This window comes from Larus michahellis, chromosome 25 (assembly GCF_964199755.1).
Source record: "Larus michahellis chromosome 25, bLarMic1.1, whole genome shotgun sequence".
In the NCBI taxonomy this organism is placed as follows: domain Eukaryota; kingdom Metazoa; phylum Chordata; class Aves; order Charadriiformes; family Laridae; genus Larus; species Larus michahellis.
Window position 1 is genome coordinate 1799600 of NC_133920.1, and position 26925 is coordinate 1826524.

At 60.5% G+C, this 26925-nt stretch overlaps 3 protein-coding genes across 3 annotated transcripts in view; all 3 read left to right on the forward strand.

Moving 5' to 3' along the window:
* The window catches only part of TYK2 (tyrosine kinase 2), a 28631-nt gene extending 15712 nt beyond the window's left edge, over window positions 1–12919 (forward strand). Inside the window, exons 17-25 of the mRNA XM_074567103.1 lie at window positions 1683–1834; window positions 1953–2103; window positions 3129–3226; window positions 6590–6782; window positions 7936–8054; window positions 9188–9360; window positions 9528–9645; window positions 9752–9862; window positions 11600–12919. Coding sequence (XP_074423204.1) covers window positions 1683–1834; window positions 1953–2103; window positions 3129–3226; window positions 6590–6782; window positions 7936–8054; window positions 9188–9360; window positions 9528–9645; window positions 9752–9862; window positions 11600–11734 — 1250 coding nt within the window. The 3' untranslated portion in view covers window positions 11735–12919. The remainder of the gene's footprint in view (window positions 1–1682; window positions 1835–1952; window positions 2104–3128; window positions 3227–6589; window positions 6783–7935; window positions 8055–9187; window positions 9361–9527; window positions 9646–9751; window positions 9863–11599) is intronic.
* A 910-nt stretch (window positions 12920–13829) lies between these two features.
* RAVER1 (ribonucleoprotein, PTB binding 1) lies at window positions 13830–24046 on the forward strand. Its single transcript, XM_074567082.1, is given in 17 exon segments — window positions 13830–14095; window positions 15171–15237; window positions 15950–16419; window positions 18173–18364; window positions 18909–19038; window positions 19129–19229; window positions 19643–19729; window positions 20366–20480; window positions 20609–20868; window positions 22078–22171; window positions 22320–22465; window positions 23068–23148; window positions 23324–23350; window positions 23353–23454; window positions 23564–23620; window positions 23623–23646; window positions 23757–24046. Coding segments are annotated over 17 exon segments (2319 nt in total). The 5' UTR covers window positions 13830–13876; the 3' UTR covers window positions 23904–24046.
* Window positions 24047–25417: 1371 nt separating this feature from the next.
* Window positions 25418–26572, forward strand: FDX2 (ferredoxin 2). The gene is made up of 3 exons (XM_074566907.1): window positions 25418–25564; window positions 25654–25760; window positions 26264–26572. Exons 1-3 carry the CDS (start codon window positions 25449–25451, stop codon window positions 26353–26355), a joined length of 315 nt encoding a protein of 104 aa, XP_074423008.1. The 5' UTR covers window positions 25418–25448; the 3' UTR covers window positions 26356–26572.
* Window positions 26573–26925: the final 353 nt, after the last annotated feature.

Sequence of the window (26925 nt, forward strand, 5' to 3'; positions counted from 1 at the left end):
TGCTCTCTGTCACGTCATCCCCCAGCCTCTACTGATAACGAGGGTTGTCCCCACCCAAGGGTAGGACCCTGCACTTGGCCTTGTTGAACTTCATAAGGTTCGCTTGGGCCCACCTCTCCAGTTCGTCCAGGGCCCTCTGGATGACATCCCATCCCTCCGGCACGTTGACCGCACCGCTCAGCTTGCTGTCATTGGCAAACGTGCTGAGGGTGCACTTGATCATAGAATCATAGAACCATAGGGTTGGAAGGGCCCTCTGGAGATCATCTCCTCCAACCCCCTCCAGAGCAGGGTCACCCAGAGCAGGCGGCACAGGAACGCGTCCGGGCGGGTTTGGGATGTCTCCACAGACGGAGACTCCCCCACCTCTCTGGGCAGCCTGTGCCAGGGCTCTGCCACCCGCAAAGTCAAGAAGTTCCTCCTCCTGTTTAGGTGGAACTTCCCGTGCTCACGTTTGTGCCCGTTACCCCTTGTCCTGTCCCCGGGCACCACTGAGAAGGGCCTGGCCCCATCCTCCTCACACCCACCCTTTAAGATCCCCCCCTCAGGTGTCTTTTTTCCAGACAAAAAGCCCCAAATCCCTCGGCCTTTCTTCAGCAGAGAGACGTTCCCGTCCCCTCAGCATCTCGGTAGCCCTTTGCTGTCCCCTCTCCAGCAGTTCCCTGTCCCTCTTGACCCGGGGAGCCCAGAACTGGACCCACAACTCCAGCTGCGGCCTCCCCAGGGCAGAGCAGAGGGGGAGGATGACCTCCCTCCACCTGCCGGCCACGCTCTTCTTCATGCCCCCCAGGATGCCACTGGCCTTCTTGGCCACCAGGGCCCATCGCTGCCTCATGGCCATCCCGTCGGCCCCCAGCACTCCCAGGTCTCTCCCCACGGAGCTGCTCTCCAGCAGGTCACCCCCAACCTGTCCTGCTGCGGGGGGTTATTCCTCCCCGGGTGCAGCACCCTGCGCTTGCCCCTCTTGAATTCCAGAAGGTTCCTCTTTGCCCAACTCTCCAGCCTGGCCAGGTCTCTCTGGATGGCGGCACGGCCCTCTGGGGTGTTGGCCACCCCACTGTCTATGTCATTGATGAAGATGTTGAACAGCCCCGGTCCCAGTAGGGATCCCTGAGGGACACCACTTGTCACCCCTCTCCAGCTGGACATTGAGCCATTGACCACCACCCTCTGGCTGCGACCAGGCAGCCAGTTCCTCATCCACCCCACAGTCCACCCATCAAATCCCGATCTCCCCAACTTCGAGAGAAGGACGTTGTGGGGGATCGTGTCCAAGGCCTTGCAGAATTCCAGACAGATGATGTCCGTAGCTCTCCCCTTGTCCGCCGATGCGGTCACTCCGTTGTAGAAAGCCACCAGGTGGGTCAGGCAGGACTTGCCCCGGGTGAAGCCATGCTGGCTGTCCCCAGTCACCTCCGTGTCCTCCATGTGCCTTAGCATAGTATGGATTGCGCCTGAGCTGGTTTTGGCAAGGTTTTGCTTGCTTTCCAGACCTTAATTTTGACAATTTTACAGCATTTTGAACGCGGGGACGTGGCAATTTTGGTGACAGTGGCTCGGTTTGTCCTCAAAGCCGCTCTCGGAGAGTCCCAGTGCAGCTCCTCTGGCGGGGAGCTTCTCTCCGTGGGGTTTTTCCGGCTGTATCTACAGCGTGGCCTCACTTTGCCTTTCCTCTCCCCAAGAGCGCGTGGATCGGATTCCCTGGATCGCCCCGGAATGTGTGCGGGATGTGGGAAACCTCAGCACGGCCGCCGACAAATGGAGCTTTGGCACCACTTTGCTGGAAATCTGCTTCGACGCCGACGTCCCGCTCAAGGAGCGCACGCCCTCGGAGGTGCCTCGGCTTCTCCTCTTCCTCCATCCCCGTCTCCTCCCTTCCCGTGGATCCACCTTCCTTTGAGACCCGGTTTTCTTTGGTTTTGGGCTTTTTTTTTTTTTTTTTTTTTTCCTAGAAAGAACGTTTTTACGAGAAGCGGCATCGCCTGCCCGAGCCGTCCTGCAAGGAGCTGGGCAGCCTCATCTGTCGCTGCCTGAATTACACCCCCGGGGAGCGTCCGTCCTTCCGCACCATCCTGCGGGATCTCACCCAGCTCCAGCCGCACAGTGAGGATCGGGTTGGGGGCGGGGGGGCAGAATTCATCGGTTACCCCGCGTCCGGCGGGGCCTTGGGGAGGCAGGGGGGGGCGGGGGGCGGCTGTGGGGAACTGTTTGTCCGGGGTGAGGGGGAGAAAAAGGCAAGGAAAGGGTTAAAAAGGGCAAGGAAAGGGTTAAAAAGGGCAAAAAAGGTTAAAAAGAAGATGGAAAGAGGTGATAAAGGGGGAAAGAAGAGGGGAGGAGAGGGGAGCAAGAACGGGAAAAGGAAAAGAAAAGGCAAGAAAAGGGAGGAAAAAAAAGGCGAAAAAAGGGAAAAAAGGGCAAAGAAAGGGCAAAAAGGGAAAAAGGGGAAAAAGGGCGAAAAAAAAGGGAAAAAGAAGGGAAAAAAGGGCAAAGAAAGGGAAAAAAGGGAAAAAGAAGGGGAAAAAGGGCAAAAAAAGGGAAAAAGAAGGGAAAAAAGGGAAAAGAAAGGGCAAAAAAAAGGGGGGAAAGGGAGGGGAAAAATGAAAAAGGGAAAAAAGGGGAAAAATGAAAAAGGGAAAAAAGGGGTGGAGGGAAAAGAAAAGGCAAAAAAGGGGAAAAAGAAAAGGGGGAAAAGGGAGGGGAAAAACGGAAAAGAGGGGACAGAAAAGGGGCAAAAGGGGGAAAGAAAAAGGGCCAAAAGGGCGAAAGCAAAGGGGAGCAAGAAGGGGAAAAGGAAAAGAAAAGGCATGAAAAGGGAGGAAGAAAGGGAAAAGGGAAAAAGAAGGGAAAAGAAAAGGTGAAAGGGGGGAAAAGGGAGGGGAAAACAGGAAAAGGCAAAAAAAGGGGGAAAAAGGGAAAAGAAAAGGCCAAGAAAAGGAAAAAGGGAGGGGAAAAATGGAAAAGAAAAGGCAGAAAAAGGGGGAAAAGGGAGGGGAAAAAGGGAAATGAAAAGGCGAAAAAAGGGGAAAAAGGGAGGGGGAAAAGAAAAGGGGGGAAAAAGGGGGAAAAGAAGGACAAAAAGGGGCAAGAAGAGGCAAAACCTGGCTCCTCCTCTCCCTCTTCCCATCCAGACCTGCTGGACGTCACCTCGGTGAATCCCGACTTCCCGGTGTCGGACCCCACCGTCTTCCAGAAGCGCTACTTGAAAAAGATCCGGGAGCTGGGGGAGGTAGGTCGGGGAAAAACCTTGGGAATTCCGCATCCGGCTGCTGGGGCGCCAGGAAAGCGGGGGGGTCCGGCCCCGTTCTCACCTTAATTTTGGGGAAAAACTGCCTGAAAAAGGGCCCGGGATCCACCTTCCGGCTCTTGTGCGGCTCCAGGATGAACTGCATCCCCAAAATTCCCTCGTCTCTGTGTTCTCCCTGTTGTGGGGGCTCGTCCCCCAAAATTCCCCTGTGTCCTCATTCCCTGTGTCGGGGGGGGGTCATCCCCCAAAATTTCCCCATCTCCGTGTTCCCTGCGTCAGGGGATGGGTCCCCAAAATTCCCTCGTCTCCGTGTTCTCCCCCTTCGGGGGGCTCATCCCCCAAAATTCCCCTGTGTTCTCATTCCCTGCATTGCCGGGGGGGGGGGGGCTCGTCCCCCAAAATTCCCTCGTCTCCGTGTTCCCTGCCTTGGGTGGGGGGGGTCATCTCCCAAAATTCCCCCATCTCCATGTTCTCCATGTTGGGGGGGGGCTCATGCCTGCAAGTTCCCCTGTGTCCTCCTTCCCTGTGTCGGGGGGTGCTCATCCCCCCAAATTCCCCCGTTTCCGTGTTCCCTGCGTCGGGCGATGGATCCCCAAAATTCCTTCGTCTCTGCGTTCTCCACCTTGGGGGGGCTCGTCCCCCCAAACTCCCCCATCTCCATGTTCCCTGTGTCGGGGGGGGGCCTCATCCCCGAAAATTCCCCTGTGTCCTCATTCCCTGTGTTGGGGGATGGATCCCCAAAACTCCCTCGTCTCCGTGTTCCCCACCCTGGGGGGGCTCATCCCCAAAAATTCCCCCATCTCCATGTTCCCTGTGTCGGGGGCGGGGGGGCCTCATCCCCCAAAATTCCCCCGAGTCTACATTCCCTGAGTCGGGGGGGGGCTTGTCTCCCCAAATTCCCCCATCTCCATGTTCTCCATGTCAGGGCGGGGGGGCTCATCCCCCAAAATTCCCTCGTCTCCGCATTCCCCGGGATGAGCTCGGGGGGGTGCAGTGCCAGCCCCTGCCCTCGGCTCATCGCAGCCCCCCCGGTGCTATGGGGTGGGGGGGGGCAGAGGGAGCTGGGGCTCAGCCCCCCCCACCCCGGGGGTCCCGCGCTTGGCCTTGGCAGGGTTGGGGTCGGACTCGCTGATCCTCAAGGGCTTTTCCAGCCCCAAGAATTCCCTGACTTCTCCCGGGGTGGGGGGGGCACGTGAGGGCTGGAGCTGCCCTGCTGCAGGGGGGGCTTAAATGGGGGGGGGGGAAGGCGGCTCGGGGAGACTTCAGAGCCTCTTCCAGTCCCTAAAGGGGCTCTGGGAAAGCTGGGGGGGGGGACGACTCTTGATCGGGAAGGGGGGCAACGGGACGAGGGGGGGTGGTTTTAAATGGAAAAAGGGGGGATTTGGGGGAGATATTGGAAAAAATGGGAGATATTAGAAGGAATTTGTGGGTGGTGACCCCCCCTCCCCGGGTTGCCCAGAGAGGTGGGGGGTGCCCCATCCCTGGAGCCACCCCAGCTTGGACGGGGCCCTGGGGTGGGGGTGTCCCTGCCCGGGGCCGGGGGAGGGGGGGGCACTGGGTGGCGTTTAAAGGTCCCTTCCCAGCCCAAACCATTCCGTGATCCCGCCGTCTCCCGCTCGGCAGGGTTTTGGGGGGGGGGCTCGTGCCTCCGGAAGGGGCTGGAGACCCCAAGGAAGGGAGGGGGGAAATCCCTTCTCCCGAGCCATGGGGGGAGAGGAAACGGGCTGTGGTTGTGCCCGGCGGGGGGGTTAGGTGGGAAATCGGGAATAATTCCTGCCCCCAAAGGGCTGCCCAGGGAAGAGCCGCCATCGCCGGAGGGGGACGCGGATTAGCCCCGGAGTTGGGAATTTTTAGCTTAACGAGGGGACTTGACGATTTTAAGGGTCTTTTCCAACCTCAAGGATTCTCTGATTCTATAATTCCGTGATTCTCCAGTTCCGTGATTCCCCGATTCCACTATTAATTCCCTTATTCTCGGGGGAATTAAGGGTCTTTTCCAACCTCAAAGATCCTCTGATTCCACGATTCACCAATTCCATAATTCACACTGATTCCGTGATTCCTGGATTCCGCGATTAATTCCCTGATTCTCGGGGGAATTTAAGGGTCTTTTCCAACCTCAAAGATTCACCAATTCCGTGATTCACCGATTCCGCGATTCTGGGATTACGAGATTAATTGCCCGATTCTCAGGGGAATTAAGGGTCTTTTCCAACCTTAAAGATTCCCTGATTCTGTGATTCACCGATTCCACGATTAATTCCCCGATTCTTGGGGGAATTAAGGGTCTTTTCCAACCTCAAAGGTCCTCTGATTCCGCGATTCACCGATTCCATAATTCACACCGATTCCATGATTCCTGGATTCCGTGATGAATTCCCTGATTCTCGGGGGGATTAAGGGTCTTTTCCAACCTCAAAGATTCCCTGATTCCGTGATTCACTGATTCCGCGATTAATTCCACAGTTCTTGGGGGAATTAAGGGTCTTTTCCAACCCCAAAAGCGTCTCTGATTCCGTGATTCACCGATTCCATAATTCACACCAATTCCGTGATTCCTGGATTCCGCGATTAATTGCCTGATTCTCGGGAGGATTAAGGGTCTTTTCCAACCTCAAAGATTCCCTGATTCCGTGACTCCCTGATTCCGCGATTCACCGATTCCACGATTAATTCCCCGATTCTTGGGGGAATTAAGGGTCTTTTCCAATCTCAAAGATTTCACCGATTCCGCGATTCACCGATTTCCGTGATTCCCCGATTCCACGATTCCTGGATTCCGTGATGAATTCCCCGATTCTTGGGGGCGGATTAAGGGTCTTTTCCAACCTCAAAGATTCCCTGATTCCGTGATTCACTGATTCCGCGATTAATTCCACAGTTCTTGGGGGAATTAAGGGTCTTTTCCAACCCCAAAAGTGTCTCTGATTCCGTGATTCACCGATTCCATAATTCACACCGATTCCGTGATTCCTGGATTCCATGATTAATTCCCCGATTCTTGGGGGAATTAAGGGTCTTTTCCAATCTCAAAGATTTCACCGATTCCGCGATTCACCGATTTCCGTGATTCACCAATTCCGCGATTCCTGGATTCCGCGATTAATTCCCTGATTCTTGGCGGGGGGGGGATTAAGGGTCTTTTCCAACCTCAAAGATTCCCCGATGTCTTTCCGCTCCCTCCCTCCGAGCAATTCGTTGACCCTTTTTGGAACCCTTCCAGAGGGGCCGGTTTGGGGTGGTTTGGTTTTCGGCCTGGGGAAACCGGGATTACAAATTCCGTGGGGTTTTTTTTTTATTTATTTTTTTGGGGGGGGGGGTTTTTTGGTTTTTTTTTTTCCCCAGGGCCACTTCGGGAAGGTGAGCCTCTATTGCTACGACCCCACCAACGACGGGACGGGGGAAATGGTGGCCGTCAAATCCCTCAAATCCGGCTGCAGCCAGCAGCTCCTGACCAGCTGGAAGCGGGAGATCGAGATCCTCAAGACGCTTTATCACGAAAACATCGTCAAGTACAAGGGGTGCTGCAGCGAGCAGGGTGAGGACACGGGGGGGGGACACACGGGGGGGCTTCGGTGGCAGCTCCTGGGGGGGCTTTTGGTCCCTCCCAGGAGCTTTTTGTCCCTCCCCGGGCGAGTTTTGGCCCCGGCGGCGGAGTTAAATCCCAACCTCCTGCCTCCGGCGCTGCCGTAGAGACGCCGAAAAGCCAAAATTGCCCCGAGGTTTTTCGGCAGCCGGTTGCGGGGCTGGGAGGGGGTGGGCAGGATCCTCTTTTGGGCGTCTGGGGGGGCCTTGGGTTGCGTCCCTCTCCCCATGAGGGTCGTGTGCCACCTTCCTCTTCCTCGTCCTCTTCCTCCGTCCTCTTCCTCCTTCTCCTTTCTCTTCTTCTTCCTTCTTCTTCTTCCTTCTTCTCCTTCCTTCTTCTCCTTCCTCCTTCTCCTTCCTCCTCCTCCTCTTCCGCCTCCTCCTCTTCCCCTTCCGCCTCCTCTTCCTCTTCTTTCCTTCTCCTCCTCTTCCTCCTCCTCTTCCACCTCCTCCTCCCTCTTCCTTCTCTTCCCCCTCTTCTTCCTCCTCCTTCTCCTCCTCCTTCTCCTTCTTCCACTCCTCCACCACCTCCTCCTCCTCCTCCTCTTCCTTCTCTTCCCCTTCTTCCCCCTCTTGTTCCTCCTCCTCCTCCTCCTTCTCTTTCTTCCCCTCCTCCTCCCCCTCCTCCTCTTCCTTCTCTTCCCCCTCTTCTCCCTCTTCTTCCTCCTCCTTCTCCTCCTCCTCCTTCTCCTTCTTCCCCTCCTCCACCAACTCCTCCTCCTCCTCCTCCTCTTCCTTCTCTTCCCCTTCTTCCCCCTCTTCTTCCTCCTCCTTCTCCTCCCCTTCTTCCCCCTCTTCTTCCTCCTCCTTCTCCTCCTCCTCCTCCTCCTTCTCTTTCTTCCCCTCCTCCTCCCCCTCCTCCTCTTCCTTCTCTTCCCCCTCTTCTCCCTCTTCTTCCTCCTCCTTCTCCTCCTCCTTCTTCCCCTCTTCCACCACCTCCTCCTCCTCCTCCTCTTCCTTCTCTTCCCCTTCTTCCCCCTCTTCTTCCTCCTCCTTCTCCTCCTCCTCCTTCTCCTTCTTCCCCTCTTCCTCCCCCTCCTCTTTTTCCTCTTCCCCCTCCTCATCCCCCCCGCCCTCTCCTCCTCCTCCTCCTCCCCCTCCTCCAGGAGAGAAGATCGTGCAGCTGATCATGGAGTACGTGCCCCTGGGTAGCCTGCGGGACTACTTGCCCAAGCACAACGTCAGCCTGGCCCACATCCTGCTCTTCGCCCAGCAGATCTGCGAGGTGACGCCCCAACCTTCCCGCTTCTTCTGGGGGGCTCTGACCCCCCCCAAATGGCTCTGATACTGTCCAAAATGGCTCTGACCCCCTTGAAAATGGCTCTGAGCACCCGAAAATGGCCTTAACCTCTGCAAAATGGCTCCAAGCCCCTCCAAAATGGCTCTAACCTCCCCAAAATGGCTCCTGAGCCCCCCCAAAATGGCTCTAACCTCCCCAAAATGGCTCCGAGCCCCCCGAAAATGGCTCTAAGCCCCCCCGAAAACGGATCTACCGTCCTCAAAATGGTTCTGAGCCCCCCAAAAATGGCTCTAAACCCCCCGAAAATGGCTCTAGGCTCTCCAAAATGGTTCTGAGCCACCCCCAAATGGCTCTGTTCTCTCCAAAATGGCTTTGACATTCCCCAAAATGGCTCAGAGCCCCCCGAAAATGGCTCTGAGGCCCCCCCAAATGGCTCAGAGCCCCCCCAAATGGCTCTAATCTCTCCAAAATGGTTCTGAGCCACCCCCAAATGGCTCTGTTCTCTCCAAAATGGCTTTGACATTCCCCAAAATGGCTCAGAGCCCCCCGAAAATGGCTCTGAGGCCCCCCCAAATGGCTCAGAGCCCCCCCAAATGGCTCTAATCTCTCCAAAATGGTTCTGAGCCACCCAAAAATGGCTCTAAGCTCTGCAAAATGGCTCTGAGCCCCCCAAAATGGCTCTGAGCCCCCCCCAAATTGCTCTGCCTCCCCCAAAAATGGCTCTGAGCCCCCCCGAAAATGGCTCTGAGCCCCCCCGAAAATGGCTCTAACCTCCCAAAATGGCTCTAATCTCTCCAAAATGGTTCTGAGCCCCCCCAAATGGCTCTATTCTCTCCAAAATGGCTTTGACATTCCCCAAAGTGGCTCTGAGCCCCCCTGAAAATGGCTCTGACCTCCCTAAAATGGCTCAGAGCCCCCCCCAAATGGCTCTAACCTCTCCAAAATGGTTCTGAGCCCCCCCCAAAATGGCTCTAAGCTCTGCAAAATGGCTCTGAGCTCCCCGAAAATGGCTCTGAGTCCCCCCCAAAATGGCTCTGCCCCCCCAAAAAATGGCTCTGAGCCCCCTAAAATGGCACTGACCCCCCTCTTCCCCCCCCCCCCCCCCCCCCAACCTCCAGGGCATGGCCTACCTGCACTCCCTCCACTACATCCACCGGGACCTGGCCGCCCGCAACGTGCTGCTGGAGAACGAAAACGTGGTGAAAATCGGCGATTTCGGTTTAGCCAAAGCCATCCCGGAGGGCCACGAGTATTACCGCGTCTGCGAGGACGGCGACAGCCCCGTCTTTTGGTGAGGGCGCTTCCCCCCCGGCCGTATTTTGAAAAAAAGGGAAAAAGGGGAGGGGGGGGGGGGGAGGGGGAGAGGAATTTGGGGGCGAGCGAGCGGAGAAGGGGGCCGGTGAGTTTTGGGGCGGGCCGAGCCGTGCCGGCGGCTCAGGGGCGAATTTGCCGGCGCAGGTACGCCGTGGAATGCCTGAAGGAGTGTAAATTCTACTACGCCTCCGACGTCTGGTCTTTCGGGGTGACCCTCTACGAGCTCCTCACCCGCTGCGACGCCGGCCAGAGCCCCCCCGTGGTGAGCCCCCCTCGGCCATAGTGGTTTTCGGGTGCCAAACTGGTGGCACTGGGTGAGTTTTTTTGAGGGTTTTTTTTCCCCGCGTTTTCACCCCCCCCCCCCCCAGAAATTCATCGAGATGATCGGGGCGACGCAGGGGCAGATGACGGTGCTGCGGCTCATCGAGCTGCTGGAGCGGGGGAAGAGGCTGCCCAGTCCCAAGGATTGTCCCTGCGAGGTGACGTCGCGCCCCCCCCCCCCCCCCCCCACCGATGGTGGCGGAGGGATGGCCGGGCTGCAGCTGGGGGGTGGGAAATGGGGAGGGGGGGGGGAAGTGGGGGAGGAAAGGGGGGAAATGGGAGGAGGGAATGGGGGCCGGGATGGGTGGAAATAGGGAAGGGGAATGGGAGGGGGAAATGGGGGGAATGGGGGAGGGAAATGGGAGGAGGAAATGGGGAAAAATAGGGGAGGGAATGGGGAAAATGGGGGAGGGAAATGGGGGGAAATGGAAGGAAGAAATGGGGGGAATAGGAGAGGGGAAATGGGGAAAATGGGGGAGGGAAGTGGGGGAAATGGGAGGAGGAGAAAGGGGGAAATGGAGGAGGGAAGTGGGGGAGAGAAATGGGAAATGGGGGAGGGAAATAGGAGAAGGAAACGGGGGGAAATAGGAGAAGGAAATGGGAGGAGGAGAATGGGGGAAATAGGGAAGGGAAATTGGGAGAAATGGGGAAAAATGGGGGAGGAAATGGGAGAAAATGGGAGGAGGAAATGGGGAAAAATGGGGGAGGGAAATGGGGAAAAATGGGGGAGGGAAATGGGGAAAAATGGGGGAGGGAAGAGTGGAAAAAGTGGGAAGGAGGAAAATGGAGGGGAAGGGAAAAGTGAGAAGGAGGAAAAGTGAGGAAGAGGAAGGGGAAAAGTGGGGAAAGGGGAGGAGAAAAATGGGAAGGAGGAAAAATGAGGAAGACGAAGGGGGAGAAGGGAAGGGGGGAAATGTGAAGGGGGAGTGGGGAGGGAAGGAGAAAAGCAGGAAAAGAACAGGAGGGAAGGGGGAAATGGGAAGGGGAAGAAGAGGGAAATGGGGAAAGGGAAGGGGGAAATGGGGAAAGGGAAGGGGGAAATGGGGAAAGGGGGAAATGGGAAGGGCAAGGGGGAAATGGGGAAGGAAAGGGGGAAATGGGAAGGGGAAGGGGGAAATCGGGAAAGGGAAGGGGAAGGGGGAAATGGGGAAAGGGGAAATGGGGAAGGGGGAAATGGGGAAGGGGGAAATGGGGAAGGGGGAAATGGGGAAAGGGAAGGGGGAAATCGGGAAAGGGAAGGGGGGAAGGGGGAAGGGAAGGGAAGGGGAAAATGGGGAAGGGGGAAATGGGAAGGGGGAAATGGGGAAGGAAGGGGGGAAATGGGAAGGGGAAGGGGGAATCGGGAAAGGGAAGGGGGAAATGGGAAGGGGAAGAAGGGGGAAACGGGAAGGGGAAGAAGAGGGAAATGGGGAAAGGGAAGGGGGAAATCGGGAAAGGGGGAAATGGGAAGGGGAAGGGGGAAATGGGGAAGGAAAGGGGGAAATGGGAAGGGGAAGGGGGAAATCGGGAAAGGGAAGGGGGAAATCGGGGAAGGGGGAAATGGGAAGGGGGAAATGGGAAGGGGGAAATGGGAAGGGGGAAATCAGGAAAGGGAAGGGGGAAATCGGGAAAGGGAAGGGGGAAATCGGGAAAGGGAAGGGGGAATCGGGAAAGGGAAGGGAGAAATGGGAAGGGGAAGAAGGGGGAAATGAGGAAGGGAAGGGGGAAATGGGGAGGGGGAAAATGGGAAGGGGGAAATGGGGAAGGGGAAGGGGAAAAAGCACGTGAGGCTGCGTCGTGCTGCGGGGAAGAGGAGGGGAAGGTGTGAGGAGAAGCGAGGGGCGCCCCCCCCCTTCCCCCCCCCCCCCGTTTCCCCCCCCCCCCCCATTTCCCGCCTCCATCCTCTTCCTCCCCAGATCTACCGGCTGATGAAGAACTGCTGGGAAGCGGAGGCCTCTTTCCGCCCCGCCTTCCACAACCTCGTCCCCATCCTCAAGAACTTCCAGGAAAAATACCGGGCTCAGGCTCCCTCCGTCTTCAGCCTCTGCTGAGCGCCCCCCCCCCCCCCCGTGCCTGGACACCAAAACTTGGGGGGGGGCGGGGGGAAGCTGGCGAGGTGAGCACCCATGGGACCCACCCCCCGCCCCCCCCACCGAACACTGTGAATGAAACTGTGGGGAAAGACAAGGGGGGGGACACGGATTTATGGCCTTATACCCCCCACTGCCATCGCTCCCTCCTCTTCCTCACGGAGTGGCCGAAACCCCGCTGGGGCGGGGGGGGAATTGTTGCCTTTGGGGGGCCCCCCCTGCCTTCCCGATGGGATTTGGGGCGCCCTCCTGCCTTCCCCATGGGATTTGGGGCACCCCCCTGCCTTCCCCGTGGGATTTGGGGCACCCCCCCCACCTTCCCGCTGGGATTTGGGGCGCCCCCCCGCCTTCCCCGTGGGATTTGGGGCACCCCCCCCACCTTCCCGCTGAGATTTGGGGCGCCCCCCCGCCTTCCCCGTGGGATTTGGGATGCCCTCCCACCTTCCCGCTGGGATTTGGGGCGCCCCCCCGCCTTCCCCGTGGGATTTGGGGTGCCCTCCCACCTTCCCGCTGGGATTTGGGGCACCCCCCCCACCTTCCCCGTGGGATTTGGGATGCCCTCCCACCTTCCCGCTGGGATTTGGGGCGCCCCCCCGCCTTCCCCGTGGGATTTGGGATGCCCTCCCACCTTCCCGCTGGGATTTGGGGTGCCCCCCTGCCTTCCCGATGATATTCGGGGCGCCCCCCTGCCTTCCCAATGGGATTCGGGGCACGCCCCCCCCCCCTTCCTGCTGGGATTCAGGGTGCCCCCCCCACCACTTTCTGCTGGGATTTGGGGCACTGGATCCCCTTCCCGATGGGATCTGCCGTGCCCCTCCCCGGATTTGGGGTGCCCCTCCCTGCAAAAGCAAAAGAATTTGGCACTTTATTGGGGTTGGGGGGCTCCCTGCGTTTCTGCCCCCCCCCCCCCCCCCGGCCTTTGCCCCAGGACTGGTTTTGGGGTGCTGGGGTGGGGGGGGGCGAGGGGGGGCTGGATGCCCCCCCCAACCTGCAAGGGGAGGCTGCCCCCCGCCCCCCCCCCACCCTGTTATTTATTACCTGCTGTCGGCCCCCCCCAGGAGTCGGGGGGGGGAGGTTGTGGGGGCCCCCCCTTTGCCCCCCCCCCCGTGGAGTAGTGCCCCAATAAAGGATGGACCGGCCCCCCCTCCCCCTCTTGTGTGGCCTGGCGGGGAGACGGGGGGGGGGCAGGGGTCCCTATAGGGGATGGGGGGTGTCTCTTGGGGTCTCTATGGGGCTGGGGGGGGGGGGGGGGGTGTCATGCCCCATAGGGGGAGTGGGGGGGTGATAGGGGGGGTGTCTCGGGGTCCCTATAGAGCTGGGGGGGGGGCGGTCCCTATAGGTGATGGGGGGTTGTCTCAGGGTCCCTATAGGGCTGGGGGGGGGCGGTCGTGCCCTATAGGAGGAGTGGGGGGGGTCCCTATAGGGCTGGGGGGGGGCAGTCATGCCCTATAGGGGGAGTGGGGGGCTGTTGGGGGATTGTCTCGGGGTCCCTATAGGGCTGCGGGGGGGGGTCATGCCCTATAGGGGGAGTGTGGGGGGGTCCCTATAGGGTGAGGGGGGTGTCTCAGGGTCCCTATAGGGTGTGTGTGGGGGTCAGGGTCCCTATAGGGGATGGGGGAGTGTCCCTATAGGGTGGGGGGGGGGTGTCAGAGGACACTATGGGATGAGGGGGGGGTCAGGGTCCCTGTAGGGGATGGGGGGTATCCCTATAGGGTGGGGGGGGCGTGAGGGGTCCCTATAGCGCCCAATGGGAGGGGTCAGGGTCCCCTATAGAACGGGAAGGGCCAGGGCCCCTATAGGGTGCGGGGGGGGGGTGTCAAGGGTGAGGGGGCGGGGCCCCGGCGACGCAACCAATCGGGAGTGGCAGCTCGCAGGGCTCGTCCGCCCGCACCCAATCAGGAGGCGGGATGCTAATAAGCGGCGCCTCCGTCCAATAGAAGGCCGCGGTGCTGCCGGCTTGTTTTTTTCGCCCTGCCCAATCAGCGCCCGCCATGCTACCGCGGGGGCGGGGCGGGCGGGCGGGCCAATGGGGCGGCGGCGTCTTGGCGCCGCTCTACCCGCCGCCCGCCGCTCGATGGTCCCAGGAGGCGGCGGGAACCCAAGATGGCGGCGGCGCTGTCGGTGGCGGGCGCCGTGAGGGCCCCGAGCCCGGCGCTGCCGGCGGCGGCGGGCCCAGGACCGGGGCCGGGCCGGGCCCCCGAAGAGGAGCTGCCAGTGCTGGAGGCCGCCGAGGTGCGGAGCCGCCTGGAGCGCAGCGCCCGCCAGTTCCGTAACCGCCGCAAGGTGCTGATCCGCGGGCTGCCGGCGGACGTCAGCAACCAGGTGCGGCGGAACGGGAAAGGGACTGGGGGGAGCTGAGGGGGAACCGGGGGGGGGGGACCGGGAACGGGGGAGGGGGGTCTGAGGGGAGACCGGGACCGGGACGGGGGGAGCTGAGGGAAGACCGGGACTGGAACCGGGATGAGACCGGGAACGGGGTGGAGTTGAGAGGGGCCCGGGCCCGGGACGAGACCGGGAGTAGACCGGGAACGGGGCGGGGCTGAGGGGAGACCGGGACCGGGGAGGGCGTTGAGAGTGCCCCGGGATGAGGCAGGGGCTGAGGGGAGACCGGGCGGGTGTTGTGGAAGGGCCTGGGGGTGTTGGACCCCCCCCCGGGGTGGGGTGTAGCTGGGCCCAGTACCGGTGAGGAACCGGGATAACGGGCAGTGTGGGACCGAGGGGGGGGCATCCCCAAATCCTCTTTTTCGGGGCTTCCTGACCCCCCCTAAATCCTGCCCCTGGAGGGGGGGGGGGCTTTAACAGCTCCCTGGGGAGGAAGAGGGGAGTCACCCCCACCCCCTGCGTCACCCGTCAAACCCGGCTCTGACAAAGACCCAGCACCGCTTAACGAGCCCCCCCCGCAAAAGCCTCAGCGTTCCCGCTGCCCGCTTTTTAATTCCTCTTTCCTCTCCCTGTAAACCGGAGTTAATTATTGTTAATTATCGCCCCGGGGGTGTCAGGGAGGCCAAAGGTCTGTAAATCATTACGGGGGAGGGCAAAGTCATCAGGAACTGGTTTGTAGATGTTTGTCTGGGAGGAGGAGCAGCTTCCTGATGGGATAAACACCCTCAGGGTGGCAAATTGGGGACAAGGGAGGTGACGCTGCGAGGGAGGGAGGGTGACATCGGGGAGAAGGGGTGGCTTTAGCATACGCTGAGCCCCGGGGGAGCGTCTTTGCTTTGAATCAAGACCTTTCCCGCTCCTAAATCCAGGAAAAAACGGAGGTATTTTGTGGGGAACCCGTAAGAATTCAGGGATTTGCTGGAATTTCTCCCGAAGAGTTGATTCTTTTGTTATTATTATTTTATATTTTTTTTAATTTGAATTATTTTTATGGAAAACGCGGCTGCTTATCCAGGAAGTCCACGATCTGCTGAGCGACTACGAGCTGAAATACTGCTTTGTGGACAAATACAAAGGGACTGGTGAGTAAGCTGCTCTGGCGCCGAGCGCCCGGCTCCGGTGAACGCTCTCTCCCAGCCCCAAATCCAGCACCGCCACCGGGCTCAGCCCCCCCTCAACACCCCCGCCCCGGTGCCGCGTGCGGTAGCTTTTCTGCTGCGGGAGAAGCAACACCTTATTCCGCGGCGATTCCCCACCCGTCCCTGCTTTGACAGCAGGTGGAAAATTCACGGTTTACGCACCCCCCCCGCCACGAGACTTTGAGTTGTGGGGTGGGATTTACGTTGCTTTTCCGAAGCGAGGGGGTTCAATCCGGCCCTTCTTGGGGTCTGTGCCTGCTGGTGTTATCCCCCCCCGACTCAAAACCAGTTCATGGGGGTAGAAAATGCTGGGGCGGGGGGGACACGTTACTCCAACTGGGGGGGTGAGTGTGGCTGTGACTTGGGGACACTGTTCCCAGTGTGTCCCCAGAGCTCAGGGACATGTTGCCTTGTGCGAGGCTTCACCGAGGACGGTGTGATTTCCCCGGCTGGCGCTCGCCGAGTCCTTACCTCGGTGCTTCGGGCACTAACGGTGGCCGGAGGGGTGAATTTTACACCCCCGCCGACTCCGATTGTTCGGGGTTTAACTCCGCGCCTCACCAGCCTTCACCTTTTGGGGTAAAAAATAAAAAAAAAAAAAAAAGGAAAAGAAAGGGCCAAACCTCACCTTTCCCTCCCGGTTCCCTTCCTGCAGCGTTTGTCACTTTGCTCAATGGGGAACAAGCGGAATCGGCCATCAAAAAATTCCACCTGAGCAAACTGCGGGAGAAAGAGATTTCGGTGCAGCTGCAACCCACGGACGCTCTCCTCTGCATCGCCAACCTCCCCCAGCTCTACACCCAGCAACAATTCGAAGAGCTGGTCCGTCCTTTCGGCAACCTGGAACGTTGTTTCCTGGTTTACAGCGAGAAAACGGGACACTCGAAAGGTTACGGCTTCGTGGAATATATGAAAAAGGATTCGGCGGCCAGAGCCAAGTCGGATTTGTTGGGGAAGCAGTTGGGGACGAGGACTCTCTACGTCCACTGGATGGACGTCAACCAGTTGACGTTGGAGCTTCTCCATTCCAAGTGCTTGTGCGTCGACAAGCTGCCCCACAACTACACCGACCTCGAGGAGCTGCGGCAGGTCTTTTCCGCCGCCTGCCCCCCCACTTTCTGCCAGGTGAGAGAAGAGGAAAAGGGGGGGATTTTTTTTTTTTGGGGGGGGGGGGGGGCGCCATTTGAGATGATTTTTTCTTGGGGTGCGGCCTCTCGTTGAACTCCCGGGGAGACCCAAGCCAGCGGCACCCTCGTATCGGGCAGCGGGGAAATGATTCTGGCCTGGGAATCCGGCCATGGAACTCGGAAAGGCTTTTCGTCTGTGGGATCGTGTTTATGGGAGCAATTTGGGGAGGAGGAAAGGGGAATAGCAAGATTTAAGGTTTTTAATTAATTTTTAATTAGCTTAAAGTTTTTAGTTAAAAACAATGTCAACGGGGGGAAGGATGTCAGGACTTTCCTTTTCAACTGAAAGAGCCGGGGGAGAGAAAAATTATTACCCAAGACAATTTTCTAATTAAAAAAAATACGCAAAAACCATTGAAAAAGCTATAAAATAATTAAGAAATTGAAAATAGTGGTACCTCTGGTCTGAGAAGAGGTCTCGGCACCTGCAAAAGAATATGAGAAAGGGTTTAATCAAGGGTTTAATAATTAAAATACGGGTCGTTTGTATTTAAAATTGGAAGGAAATCCGAAAATCATGGGTCCTTCAGCGCCTTTTGTTCATGGGGCGCCTGGGTCCTTCCACACTTTGGCGGGGGGGGGGGGGGGAACGCTGCTGGGCACCTGACGCAGTAAAATCGCTTTGCGGTCCGGCTGTTTCTAATAGAAAATCAAATTCCCCGTTTATGTGAATAAATTTTCATTTATTCCCAAAGTGATTTAATTCAAGAACTTCTGCCGGAGCAGCCAGAGGGAACTATTGTGCGTTGGGGAGAGCGCGGAGACCAAAAAATGCTCCCCGACGAGTAGAAATCTGTGGGAATCTGCAGGAAAGTCTGTGATTTGGCTCTTAAAAACCTGAAGTGGTTTGATTTTTGTCTGCTGCGGCGTCATCGCTTTAATTCTCTGAATTTATCTAATCCTTTGTCTTTTAACTGAGCCCCTCGCAACCACAAAACCGCTTTGATTTATGATGCCGATAAGACAAGCTGGGGGGGTGAAGGGCTGGAGAGCAGCCCCGAGGAGAAAGATTTGGGGGTGTTGGGGGGAGAAAAAGCTCAACACGAGCCAGCAAGGTGCACTGGTAGCCCGGAAAGCCACCGGCAACCTGGGCTGCATTCCCAACAGGGCAAGAGGCGGGGATTCTGCCCCTTTGCCTCCGGCTCTGGGGCCATGGGAAGGATGCAGAGCCGTGGAAGCGGGGCTGGAGGAGGCCCCGGAGATGCTGGGAGGGCTGGAGCCCCTCTGCTGTGGGGCCGGGCTCAGCTGGGGGGGTTCAGCCTGGAGAAGAGAAGGCTCCGGGGAGACCTTGGAGCCCCTTCCAGTCCCTAAAGGGGCTCCGGGAAAGCCGGGAAGGGACTCTGGATCAGGGAGGGGAGCCGTGGGACGAGGGGGAAGGGTTTAAACTGAAAAAGGGGAGATTTAGGGGAGATATTAGAAGAAATTCTTCACTCTGAGGGTGGTGAGATGCCGGAACAGAGAAGCTGTGGCTGCCCCATCCCTGGAGGGGTCCAAGGCCAGGTTGGCCGGGGCTTTGGGCTACCTGGGCTAGTGAGAGATGGCCCTGCCCAGGGCAGGGGGTGGCACTGGGTGGTCTTTAAGGTCGCTCCCATCCCAAACCAGTCTGTGTTTCTCTCGCTTGTTTTCTCTACAGCATCTGGGTGATCTCTCGTGGCACTAACCCTCCTTTTTCCGTCCCTCTCTCTTCCCAGTTGGCCTACGGGCAGGACGGGCAACTGAAAGGCTTTGCTGTCCTGGAATACGAGTCGGCGGCGATGGCCGAGATGGTCCAACAGGCCACCGATGGTTTGCCGCTCGCCGGGAATCACGTCCGAGTCTCCTTCTGCGCTCCCGGCCCTCCCGGCCGCAGCATGTTGGCCGCCCTGATAGCCGCGCAGGCGACGGTGAGGCTTCCTCCTCCTCCTCCCCTCCTCTCCCAGCTTGCCGTCACCACGACGGCATTCCCAAGGTCACATATCCAGCCTGGACCAGGCTGTTGCGAAGCAGCTGGCACATTTCCCATCAGATTCCCTACGGAGCGGCCGTCTGTTGCCTGGAGCTCCTTCTTCTGGGTGTCTCTACCAGGCTCCCATCGCACGGCACAAATTCCCCCCCACCACGTTTCCATGTGTTGCCGCAAAATTCCGAGCAGGAATGTCGGTTGTTGCCAAAAATCCAGCGACCGCTCGGCGGGGAGAGCTTTTCCAGGCGGGATCGCAGATGGCGTAGCTGCCGGCGGCGATGGCCTCGGTGCAGGGCTGGCTCGGTCGATTCCTCCCTTTCCTACAACGAGATATTTAGGAATGGTTTTACTGGGAACTGGATTTTTGGGAGCCGGAATCTCGCTGCTTTGGGGAGTAAAAGGCAAATTCAGGGTGGCACCTTGTGGGGAAAGCCTAGAAGTTGTTTATTTTGCTTTTAACATGCTTTTTTGGGGGGGGTTTTAAGGCGCTGAATCGTGGGAAAGGGCTTCTCCCCGAGCCGAATATCCTCCAAATTCTCAACAGCCTGGGAAATCCCGCTTCCCTCCAGCTGCTGCTCAACCCCCTGCTCCACGGAGCTGTCGGAGGCAAACAGGGTAAGGCCCAACGCCGCGCGGAGGCCGGCGGCGGGGGTTTGTCCTCGCTGCTGCAGGCGCTTCCTCTGGTGTTTTTTTTCCCCTTCCCAGGAATCCTCGGCGCCGCTCCCTCCGTGCCGCTGGTCGCCAACCCGGCTCTTTCCACGGCTCTGCTCCAACTGGCCCTGCAGAACCAAACCCAAGCGCAGCAGGTAGGAGGGAATTTCCCCGCCCTGTGCCGGCTTTTTTACACCGATGCCGCTCTCGTGCCGGAATTTTTACGCTGCCGCAAGAAGCCAGTCTGCTTTTAGATCAGGGGCCTGATCCGCTTTTAAATCCAGGGGTTTCCAAACCCGGCAGCGAGCTGGTGCCGCCGCTATTTTCCGCGCCCTCTTCTCTCCGCCTCACGCGTTTTCTCCCCGAAACCCTCGAGAGGGGAGCACAGAGAGGCTTAAATCTCCCTGCCGCGCTTCTCGCTCTCTCCGCGCCTCTCGAAACCGCCCCGCGCTTGGTTTTCTCCTCTTTTTTTTCCTCTTTTTTTTTTTTTTTGAGTGATTTTTCTATCTTTTTTTTTTTTTTTTTTTTCTTTTTTTTTGGCTCTTTCTCGCTCTGCTTTCTGCCCCAGAAGGCATTGCTTGGCAACTCCCTGTTACTGCAGAACCAGGCCTGGACCCAGCTGCTGCAGAACAAGGAGAACCAAACCCTCTTCCATGTGAGCGGTAGGAGGCAGCCGGCGCGTTACCGTGCTGTGTGTGTGGTTGGGGAGGGGGGGGGCTCCCCCCACCCAGCCATCCGACGCCTTCCCCGCGTCCTCTTCCCCCTCTTTGAAAACCGAGGGTGACACCAGTCAACCCGGTGCCGCCGGAGCCGCTCCTTGCGGGGGGGAACCCGATCGTTGCTCCCATTTGGGGCCCCGCGGCGGTTCCTCTCCAGCCTCGTTGTCTCTCTCCATCCCGCTCCGGGTGAGAAAAGGGGAGCCCTTACACACACACCCCCCCCCCATTTTTCCTGGGCTCTCCTTCAACTTGCCACCCCGGCAAACCGTTTCGGCGCAGTGTCAGCTCCTTGGTTTTGGGCCAAACGGGCCCTTTTTGAACCCCAAAAAATCGGTGCTGAACCATCCCTCCCCCCCCAGCCCCGCCCCCGCCGCGTTATTTCTGCTTAAAGACCGATGAAATTCTCCGGGTGCCCGCGGCGTGTTTTTCGCCGAGCTTTTAGCCGCCATCTCTTGCCGCTTCCGTTCCCCCTCCATCCCGCCGGCGCTGGGGTTTATCTGCCGCCTCCGGGACTCCGGATTCACGGCGGATCCGTCGGGAATCCGCCGGCGTTAACCTCCTGCTGTCTTTAGCAGAAACCGGGGATCCTGGGCGACTCGCCGCTGAGCTCCCTGCCCCACGGCGCCCTGGCTTTGGCCAACGCTCCGGCGCAGCCCCCCAACCAGCTCCTGGGAGAGCTTTCCTCCGGTAAGAGCCGGCATCACGGAATGCCGAGAGCCCACCGTGGCTTTTTTCGGCAGAGAACTGGGCGGGGGGAGTTCACCGTGCTTTGGGGCGCGCCGCCGGTGCCACCCGTATCCTTCTGTCTTCCCCAGGTGGCCCCTTGCCCGGTGAGATGGCTCAGGGTCACGTAAAATCACCGATTTTGCCTTCCGGAAATGTACCGCTGGCTTCTTTCCTTGCTCCGGTGGGAGTAGACCGGGAAAATGCCGTGTTGGGGACTCAAGTGCCTCAGCTCACCCCTCCCGCCGTCACCCCCCCGGCCCTGCAGGGTCTCACCACCTCCCTCCTGGGCTCCGTCATCAGCGGCCTCCAAAAACCAAAGCAGGGCGAGAACGGCCCCCCCGCCTCCGGGGTAAGGTCCCCTGGTGCCGGGACTAGCCTGTGACACCTCGGGGCGGCGGGGGGGGGAGTTGGGGGGGGTGTCTGCGCTGTCACCAAATGTTCTCCAGTGGGGTTTGGATGCCCCAGCCCCTCGGGGAGTCACCTGAGCCACTCAAACCCCTCCAGGAGCCACCCGAGACCCCAGGGGAGCGACCGGAGACACTGGACCACCCCAGGGAGCCACTTAAGCCCCTTGAGAAGCCCCCTGAGCCCCCCAGGGAGCCACCTGAGCCCCCTGAGTCCCCCATGGAGCCATTTAAGCCCCTCGAGGAGCCACCTGAGGCCCCTGGGGAGCGATTGGAGCCCCCTGAGCCCCCCTTGAGGAGCCACTGGAGCTCCCCAGGGAGCAGCCGGAGCCACCTGACCCCCCTTGGGAGCCACTTAAGCCCCTCAAGGAGCCCCTTGGGGAGCGACTGGAGCCCCCTGAGCCCCCCAGGGAGCCACTTCAGCCCCTCAAGGAGCCCCCTGAACCCCTGGGGAACGACTGGAGCCCCCCAAGCCCCCCGGGGAGCCATTTGAGGCCCTCAAGGAGCCCCCTGAACCCCTGGGGAGTGACTGGAGCCCCCCACGCCCCCCAGGGAGCCACTTCAGCCCCTCGAGGAGCCCCCTGGGGAGCGACTGGAGCCCCCCAAGCCCCCCAGGGAGCCGTTTAAGCCCCTCAAGGAGCCCCCTGAACCCCTGGGGAGTGACTGGAGCCCCCTGAGCCCCCCAGGGAGCCACTTAAGACCCTGAAGGAGCCCCCTGAGCCCCCCAGGGAGCCACTTAAGACCCTGAAGGAGCCCCCTGAGCCCCCCAGGGAGCCACTTAAACCCCTCGAGGAGGCCCCTGGGGAGTGACTGGAGCCCCCCAAGCCCCCCAGGGAGCCACTTAAGCCCCTCACGGAGCCCCCTGAACCCCTGGGGAGTGACCGTAGCCCCCCAGGGAGCCACTTAAGCCCCTCAAGGAGCCCCCTGAGCCCCCCAGGGAGCCACTTAAGCCCCTCGAGGAGGCCCCTGGGGAGCGACTGGAGCCCCCCAAGCCCCCCAGGGAGCCACTTAAGCCCCTCACGGAGCCCCCTGAACCCCTGGGGAGTGACCGTAGCCCCCCAGGGAGCCACTTAAGCCCCTCAAGGAGCCCCCTGAGCCCCCCAGGGAGCCCCCTGAACCACCCCCCACCCCCCCCCCCAATATTTCTCCCGCAGGTCTCGCTCCTGGGGGAGCCCCCCAAAGACTTCAAAATCCCTCTCAACCCCTACCTGAACCTGCACAGCCTCCTGCCGGCGAACAGCCTGGGAGGTGAGAACCCCCCCCTTGCCCCCCCTACACCCCGTTTCGCACCCACCTCCTCCCCCCCGGTCCCGGCCCCGTGGGGCTGGAGACAAAAAACGAGGAGAAAGGGGTGGATTTCTCCCCCCCCGGCCCTGACAAATTTCTGCCTTTTCAGGTGCTGCCGGCAAAGGATTTAACCTGAAAAGCGGGGTTTTGGGGAGCGTGGCCAACCCCCCCCGCGTCTCCCAGCCCCCCCTGGCCGACCCCCTTCTGCCCGCGCCCGGCCTGGCCGGGGACGCCTACGCCTTCGACTACCAGCCGGTTGGTGCTGGGGGGGCTTTCTTGGGGGGGGCTAGAAGGGTTTTTGGGGGGGCTAGAAGGTTTTTTGGGGACGTAGAAGGTTTGGGGGGGGGCTAGAAGGGTTTTTTGGGGACTAATAGGTTTGGGGGGGCTAGAAGGGTGTTTGGGGGGGGGCTAGAAGGGGTTTTGGGGGGGTTAGGAGGCCTGGGGGCTTAGAATGTTTTTTGGGGGGGTTGGAATTTTTTGGGGGGGGGGTTAGAAGGTTTCTGAGGAGGTTAGAAGGGTTTGGGGGGGGAGGTTGAAGGTGCTTTTTGGGGGGGGTTAAGAAGGGGGTTTTGGGGGGGATTAGGGGCTGGGGGGGGCTTTGAAGGGGGTTTGGGGGGGGCTTTGAAAGTTTATTTGGGGGGGTTAGAGGGGTTTGGGGGTGTTAGTTGTTTTTTTCGGGGGGTTAGAAGGGTTTAGGGGGTGTTAGGGGGGTTTTGGGGGGGTACAGGGTGTTTTGGGGGTTGGGGAGGGTATTGGGGGGGGGTTAGAAGGTTTGGGGGGGGGTTAGAGGGTTTGGGGGGGGGGGTTGGAGGGGTTTTTTCCCCTCTGACACCCCCCCCGCCTTTGTCTCTGGGAAGGATCTGGGCTCCCGGCTTTTCCCCCCTCCCCGAGACCAGGCTGGCCCCGTCCTGGGGGGCTTCGGGCCCAGCAGGCACAAGGTAAAAAGCCCCCCCCCCGCCTTGTTGGGGGGGGGGGGGAAATGGGTAAGGCTGGGGTGGGGGGGGGGGAATGGGTAAGGCTGGAGGGGGAAGGGTAAGGGGGGGGGAATGGGTAATTGGGGGGGGGGGAAAGGGTAAAGGGGGGGGGTCCCTGATTGTCCCCTTCCCCTTCCAGCTCTCTTCATCTCCGGGCTTCGAGCGGGGGGGGGTTTGGCCCCCCCCTTGCCCCCCTTTTACTCAGGATCCCCCAGTTCCTACTTCACCAGTGGCCTTCAAGCTGGGCTCAAGCAGAGTCACCTCAACAAGGTGAGCCCCCCCCCCCGCCCCCCCCACCTCCGTGTCCCCAAATTTTGGGGGCCTCCCCAAGCTTTGGGGACCCCCCCTTTTTATTTCCGCCCCCCCCCTCCCCCCCCAGGCCGTCGGGATGCCACCGTCGGGCTCCACCGACGCCGTCCTCGCCTTGGCACCCCCAGCCACTCGCACAACTCCCACTCAAAGGTAAGACACCCCCCCCCCCCCCCCCAAAATCCCCCTGATTCACCCCCAAAAAAAAAACCAACCCTTTTTTTATATATTTTTTTTTTTATTATTATTTTTTTTTCTTCCAGACCCCCCTGGGGGGGCAAAAAAGAGCCTTCTCCCACCTCCTGCCCTCCCCGGAGCCCAGCCCCGAAGGCTGCTACGTGGGGCAACACTCCCAGGGCCTGGGGGGCCACTACGCCGACTCCTACCTGAAGCGCAAGAGGATATTTTAACGGGCCCCCCCCTCAAAAAAAAAAAAAAAAAAAAAAAAATCCCCCCTCCCCCCCTGTAAATCTTGTACAAACGTGGGTTGTTTGGTTTTTTTTAATTTTTTTAAATGTTTTGTCCTTTTTTTTTTTTTTTGGCGGGGGGGGGCGCGGGGATTTTTGAAGGGTTTTAAAGTGATATGAATGACTTGACACCCCCCCACCCCCGAGGATGGGGCGGGGGGGGGGGGGTGGTGTGTGTCTCTCTCTGCATTCCCCCCTCACCCCCTCCCAGGGGCCGTAAGGGGGTCACTGAGAGCCCCCCCCTTCTTTTTTCCCCAGTTTCCCCCTCCCTTTTTTTTCCCTAGTGCCCCCCCCCCTCCCAGAGCAGTAACTGGGAGCTGCGTGTGCGTGTCCCCCCCCACCCCCCCCCCTAAAACACGCGCTCCCTGCCTTAAACCACTGCCTGGGGGGAGAAAGTGGGACCCTACCCCCTGGCCTTGCCCCCCCCCCCGTTTGTGTTTTATTTCGTTTTTAAAGACTGGAGCTGAGATTTTACACTTTTTTGGGGGTAAAAGTTGCCTTTTTACTTTAATGCTCGTTTTTATTGCCTTTTTTTTTTTTTTTTTTTAAATAAAAGGTTCCTCCCTTCCTGGCTGGGGGGGGGGGGCTTTGCCTTCTCCTCCCCCCCCCCAGGTTGGGGGGGGACGCAGGCGCCTTCGCTGGGGGGGGGGGGGTTCCCTGCCCTCCTTTCTCTTCCCCCCCCCCTCTTTTTTTGGGGGGGGTTTCTTGGGTTTTGAGTTGTTGCCCTGTTTCTACTGTCGCCGCTGTCTGGTTTTGCTGTACGGGGGGCGTGGGGGGGGGGGGGGGGCAGGTGTGTGTCCTCCCCCCCCCAACGGACCCCCCCTCTCAAAGTAAAGCTATATTTATATCGCTTCTTCCTTTATTTTTGTTCATTTATATTCACTGTGACATTGTTAGCCCTAACGAGGTAGCCCCCCCTTAATTTGTCCCGTGTCAGTTTGTGTCCCCCCCCAATTTGTCCTTGTCTGCGTGTATGTCCGTCCCCCCCCCCCCCCAGTTTGTCCCTATCACCCACAAAACTGTCCCTCCCCCCCCCCCGCCCCAAGCAAAGGGGTGGGGGGGTGCTGGGTGTCACATCCCCCCCAACACCAGGCCTCTTCCCGTCCCGTCCACCCCCCCGCGGTGATTCCCCCCCCCTCGCCATGAGTGGGGTCCCCTCCTTGTCCCCCCCCCCCCAGTTTAGGGGTCTCCCATGTGCCCTCTCCTCATGCACAGAGCCCCCCCCCATTATAGTTTCCCATGGCTCCCCCTCTTTTACATGGACCCCCCCCATTATACGGGTCCCCTGGGTCCCCCTCCTCGTGCAAGAGCCCCCCCGCAATGCGAGGGGCCCCCCCGAACACCCACCCCCCCTTCGTTTAATGAGGCGGTTTAATTTGGGGGGGGGGGGTGGGGGGGGGGGTGTTGGGCGGCACTAGGACCGGCGCGTCTCCCTTCTGCGTCCACCAACCTCGGGTCACGTGGGCGCGGGTCACGTGGCGCCCCATCATGGCGGCCTCCATAGCGGCGGCGAGCGGCGGCTCCGTGACGCGGCGGCTGCTGCGGGGGGCGGTGAGAGGCCTGAGCGGCGGCGGGGCCGCGGCCGAGGAACCGGAGGGCGCCGTGTGGGTACCGGAGGGGTCCCGGGGCGGCGGTACGGGCACCGGGCGGGTGGCTTCGGGGTTCCCTCGGTGCTGACTCCCGGTGTCCCCAGGGTGAACGTCGTCTTCGTGGACCGGGAGGGGCGACACGTCCCGGTGCGGGGCCGCGTCGGGGACAACGTGCTGCACCTGGCGCAGCGACACGGGCTGGAGCTGGAGGGTCGGTACCGGGTACGGGCACCGGGGCGGGGGGGGGGACGGTCGGACCGGGATCGGGGCTGCCGGGGGGACACAATTGAGACACAACCGGGACCGGGGCGGGGGGGGTCCGGACCGGACAGGGAAGTCCCGGCCGCATCGTGACCGGTACCGGGGGAGAGGGAGTCCTGGTGCCGGGGGGGGGGTCCGGTCCCGAGGGGGTGGTCCCGGGAGGGAAGTTCCCGGTGGCGGGGGGGGTCATGGCGGAGGGGGATTTCCCGGTACCGGGGTGTCCCGGTGTCGGAGGGGGACTGCGGGGGGGGGGGGAGGGAAATGTGTCCCTGTAGCGGGGGGGGTCCCGGTGCTGAAGGGGAGTCCCGGAGGGGGGGGGGTGGTCCCGGTGTTGGGGGCGGAGCCTGTGGGGGGGTTCCCGGTGTCGGGGGGGAGGTTCCCGGTTCCGAGGGGGTGTCCCGGTCCCGGGGGGGTCCCGGTGCTGAGGGGGGGTCACCCTGTCCCGCCCCCCAGGCGCCTGCGAGGCCTCTCTGGCCTGTTCCACCTGCCACGTCTATGTCAGCGCCCCCCACCTCGACCGGCTGCCGGCCCCCGATGAGCGGTAACGGCCCCCCCGGGACCCCCCCCTCCCCCCCCCCGAGTCTGGGATCCTCTGTGCCCCCCCCCCCCCGTGCCCTCCCCCTCCCCGTGTCCCCACTGTCTTCTGGGGACCCCCCCGAGACCCCTCGTGACCCTCCCCCCCAGAACCCCTGACTCCCCCCTGGGACTCCCATGACCCCCCCCAAAAACCCCTGACTGTTCCCCCCCAGGGGACCCAGCAGCCCCCTGGGGTCCCTCTTGACCCCCCCAGGGACCACAGTCCCCCCCTGGAACCCCTGACCCCCCCCCCCAGACCCCAACACTCCCCCCTGGAACCCCTGACCCCCCCCCCAGGTGACCCAGTACCCCCCCCAGGGACCCCCAGCCCCCAACAGCCCCATCACGGACCTTTGATGCCCCCCATGGACTCCCTTGACCCCCCCCCGGGGACCACAACCGCCCCCCCCAGACTCCCGCCCCCCCCCAGACCCCAACAGCCCCATCGCAGACCCCTGACGCCTCCCAGGGACCCCCTTGAGCCACCCCAGATGCAAGACACACCCCCCCCCGACCGCAACAGCCCCCCCTGGAACCCC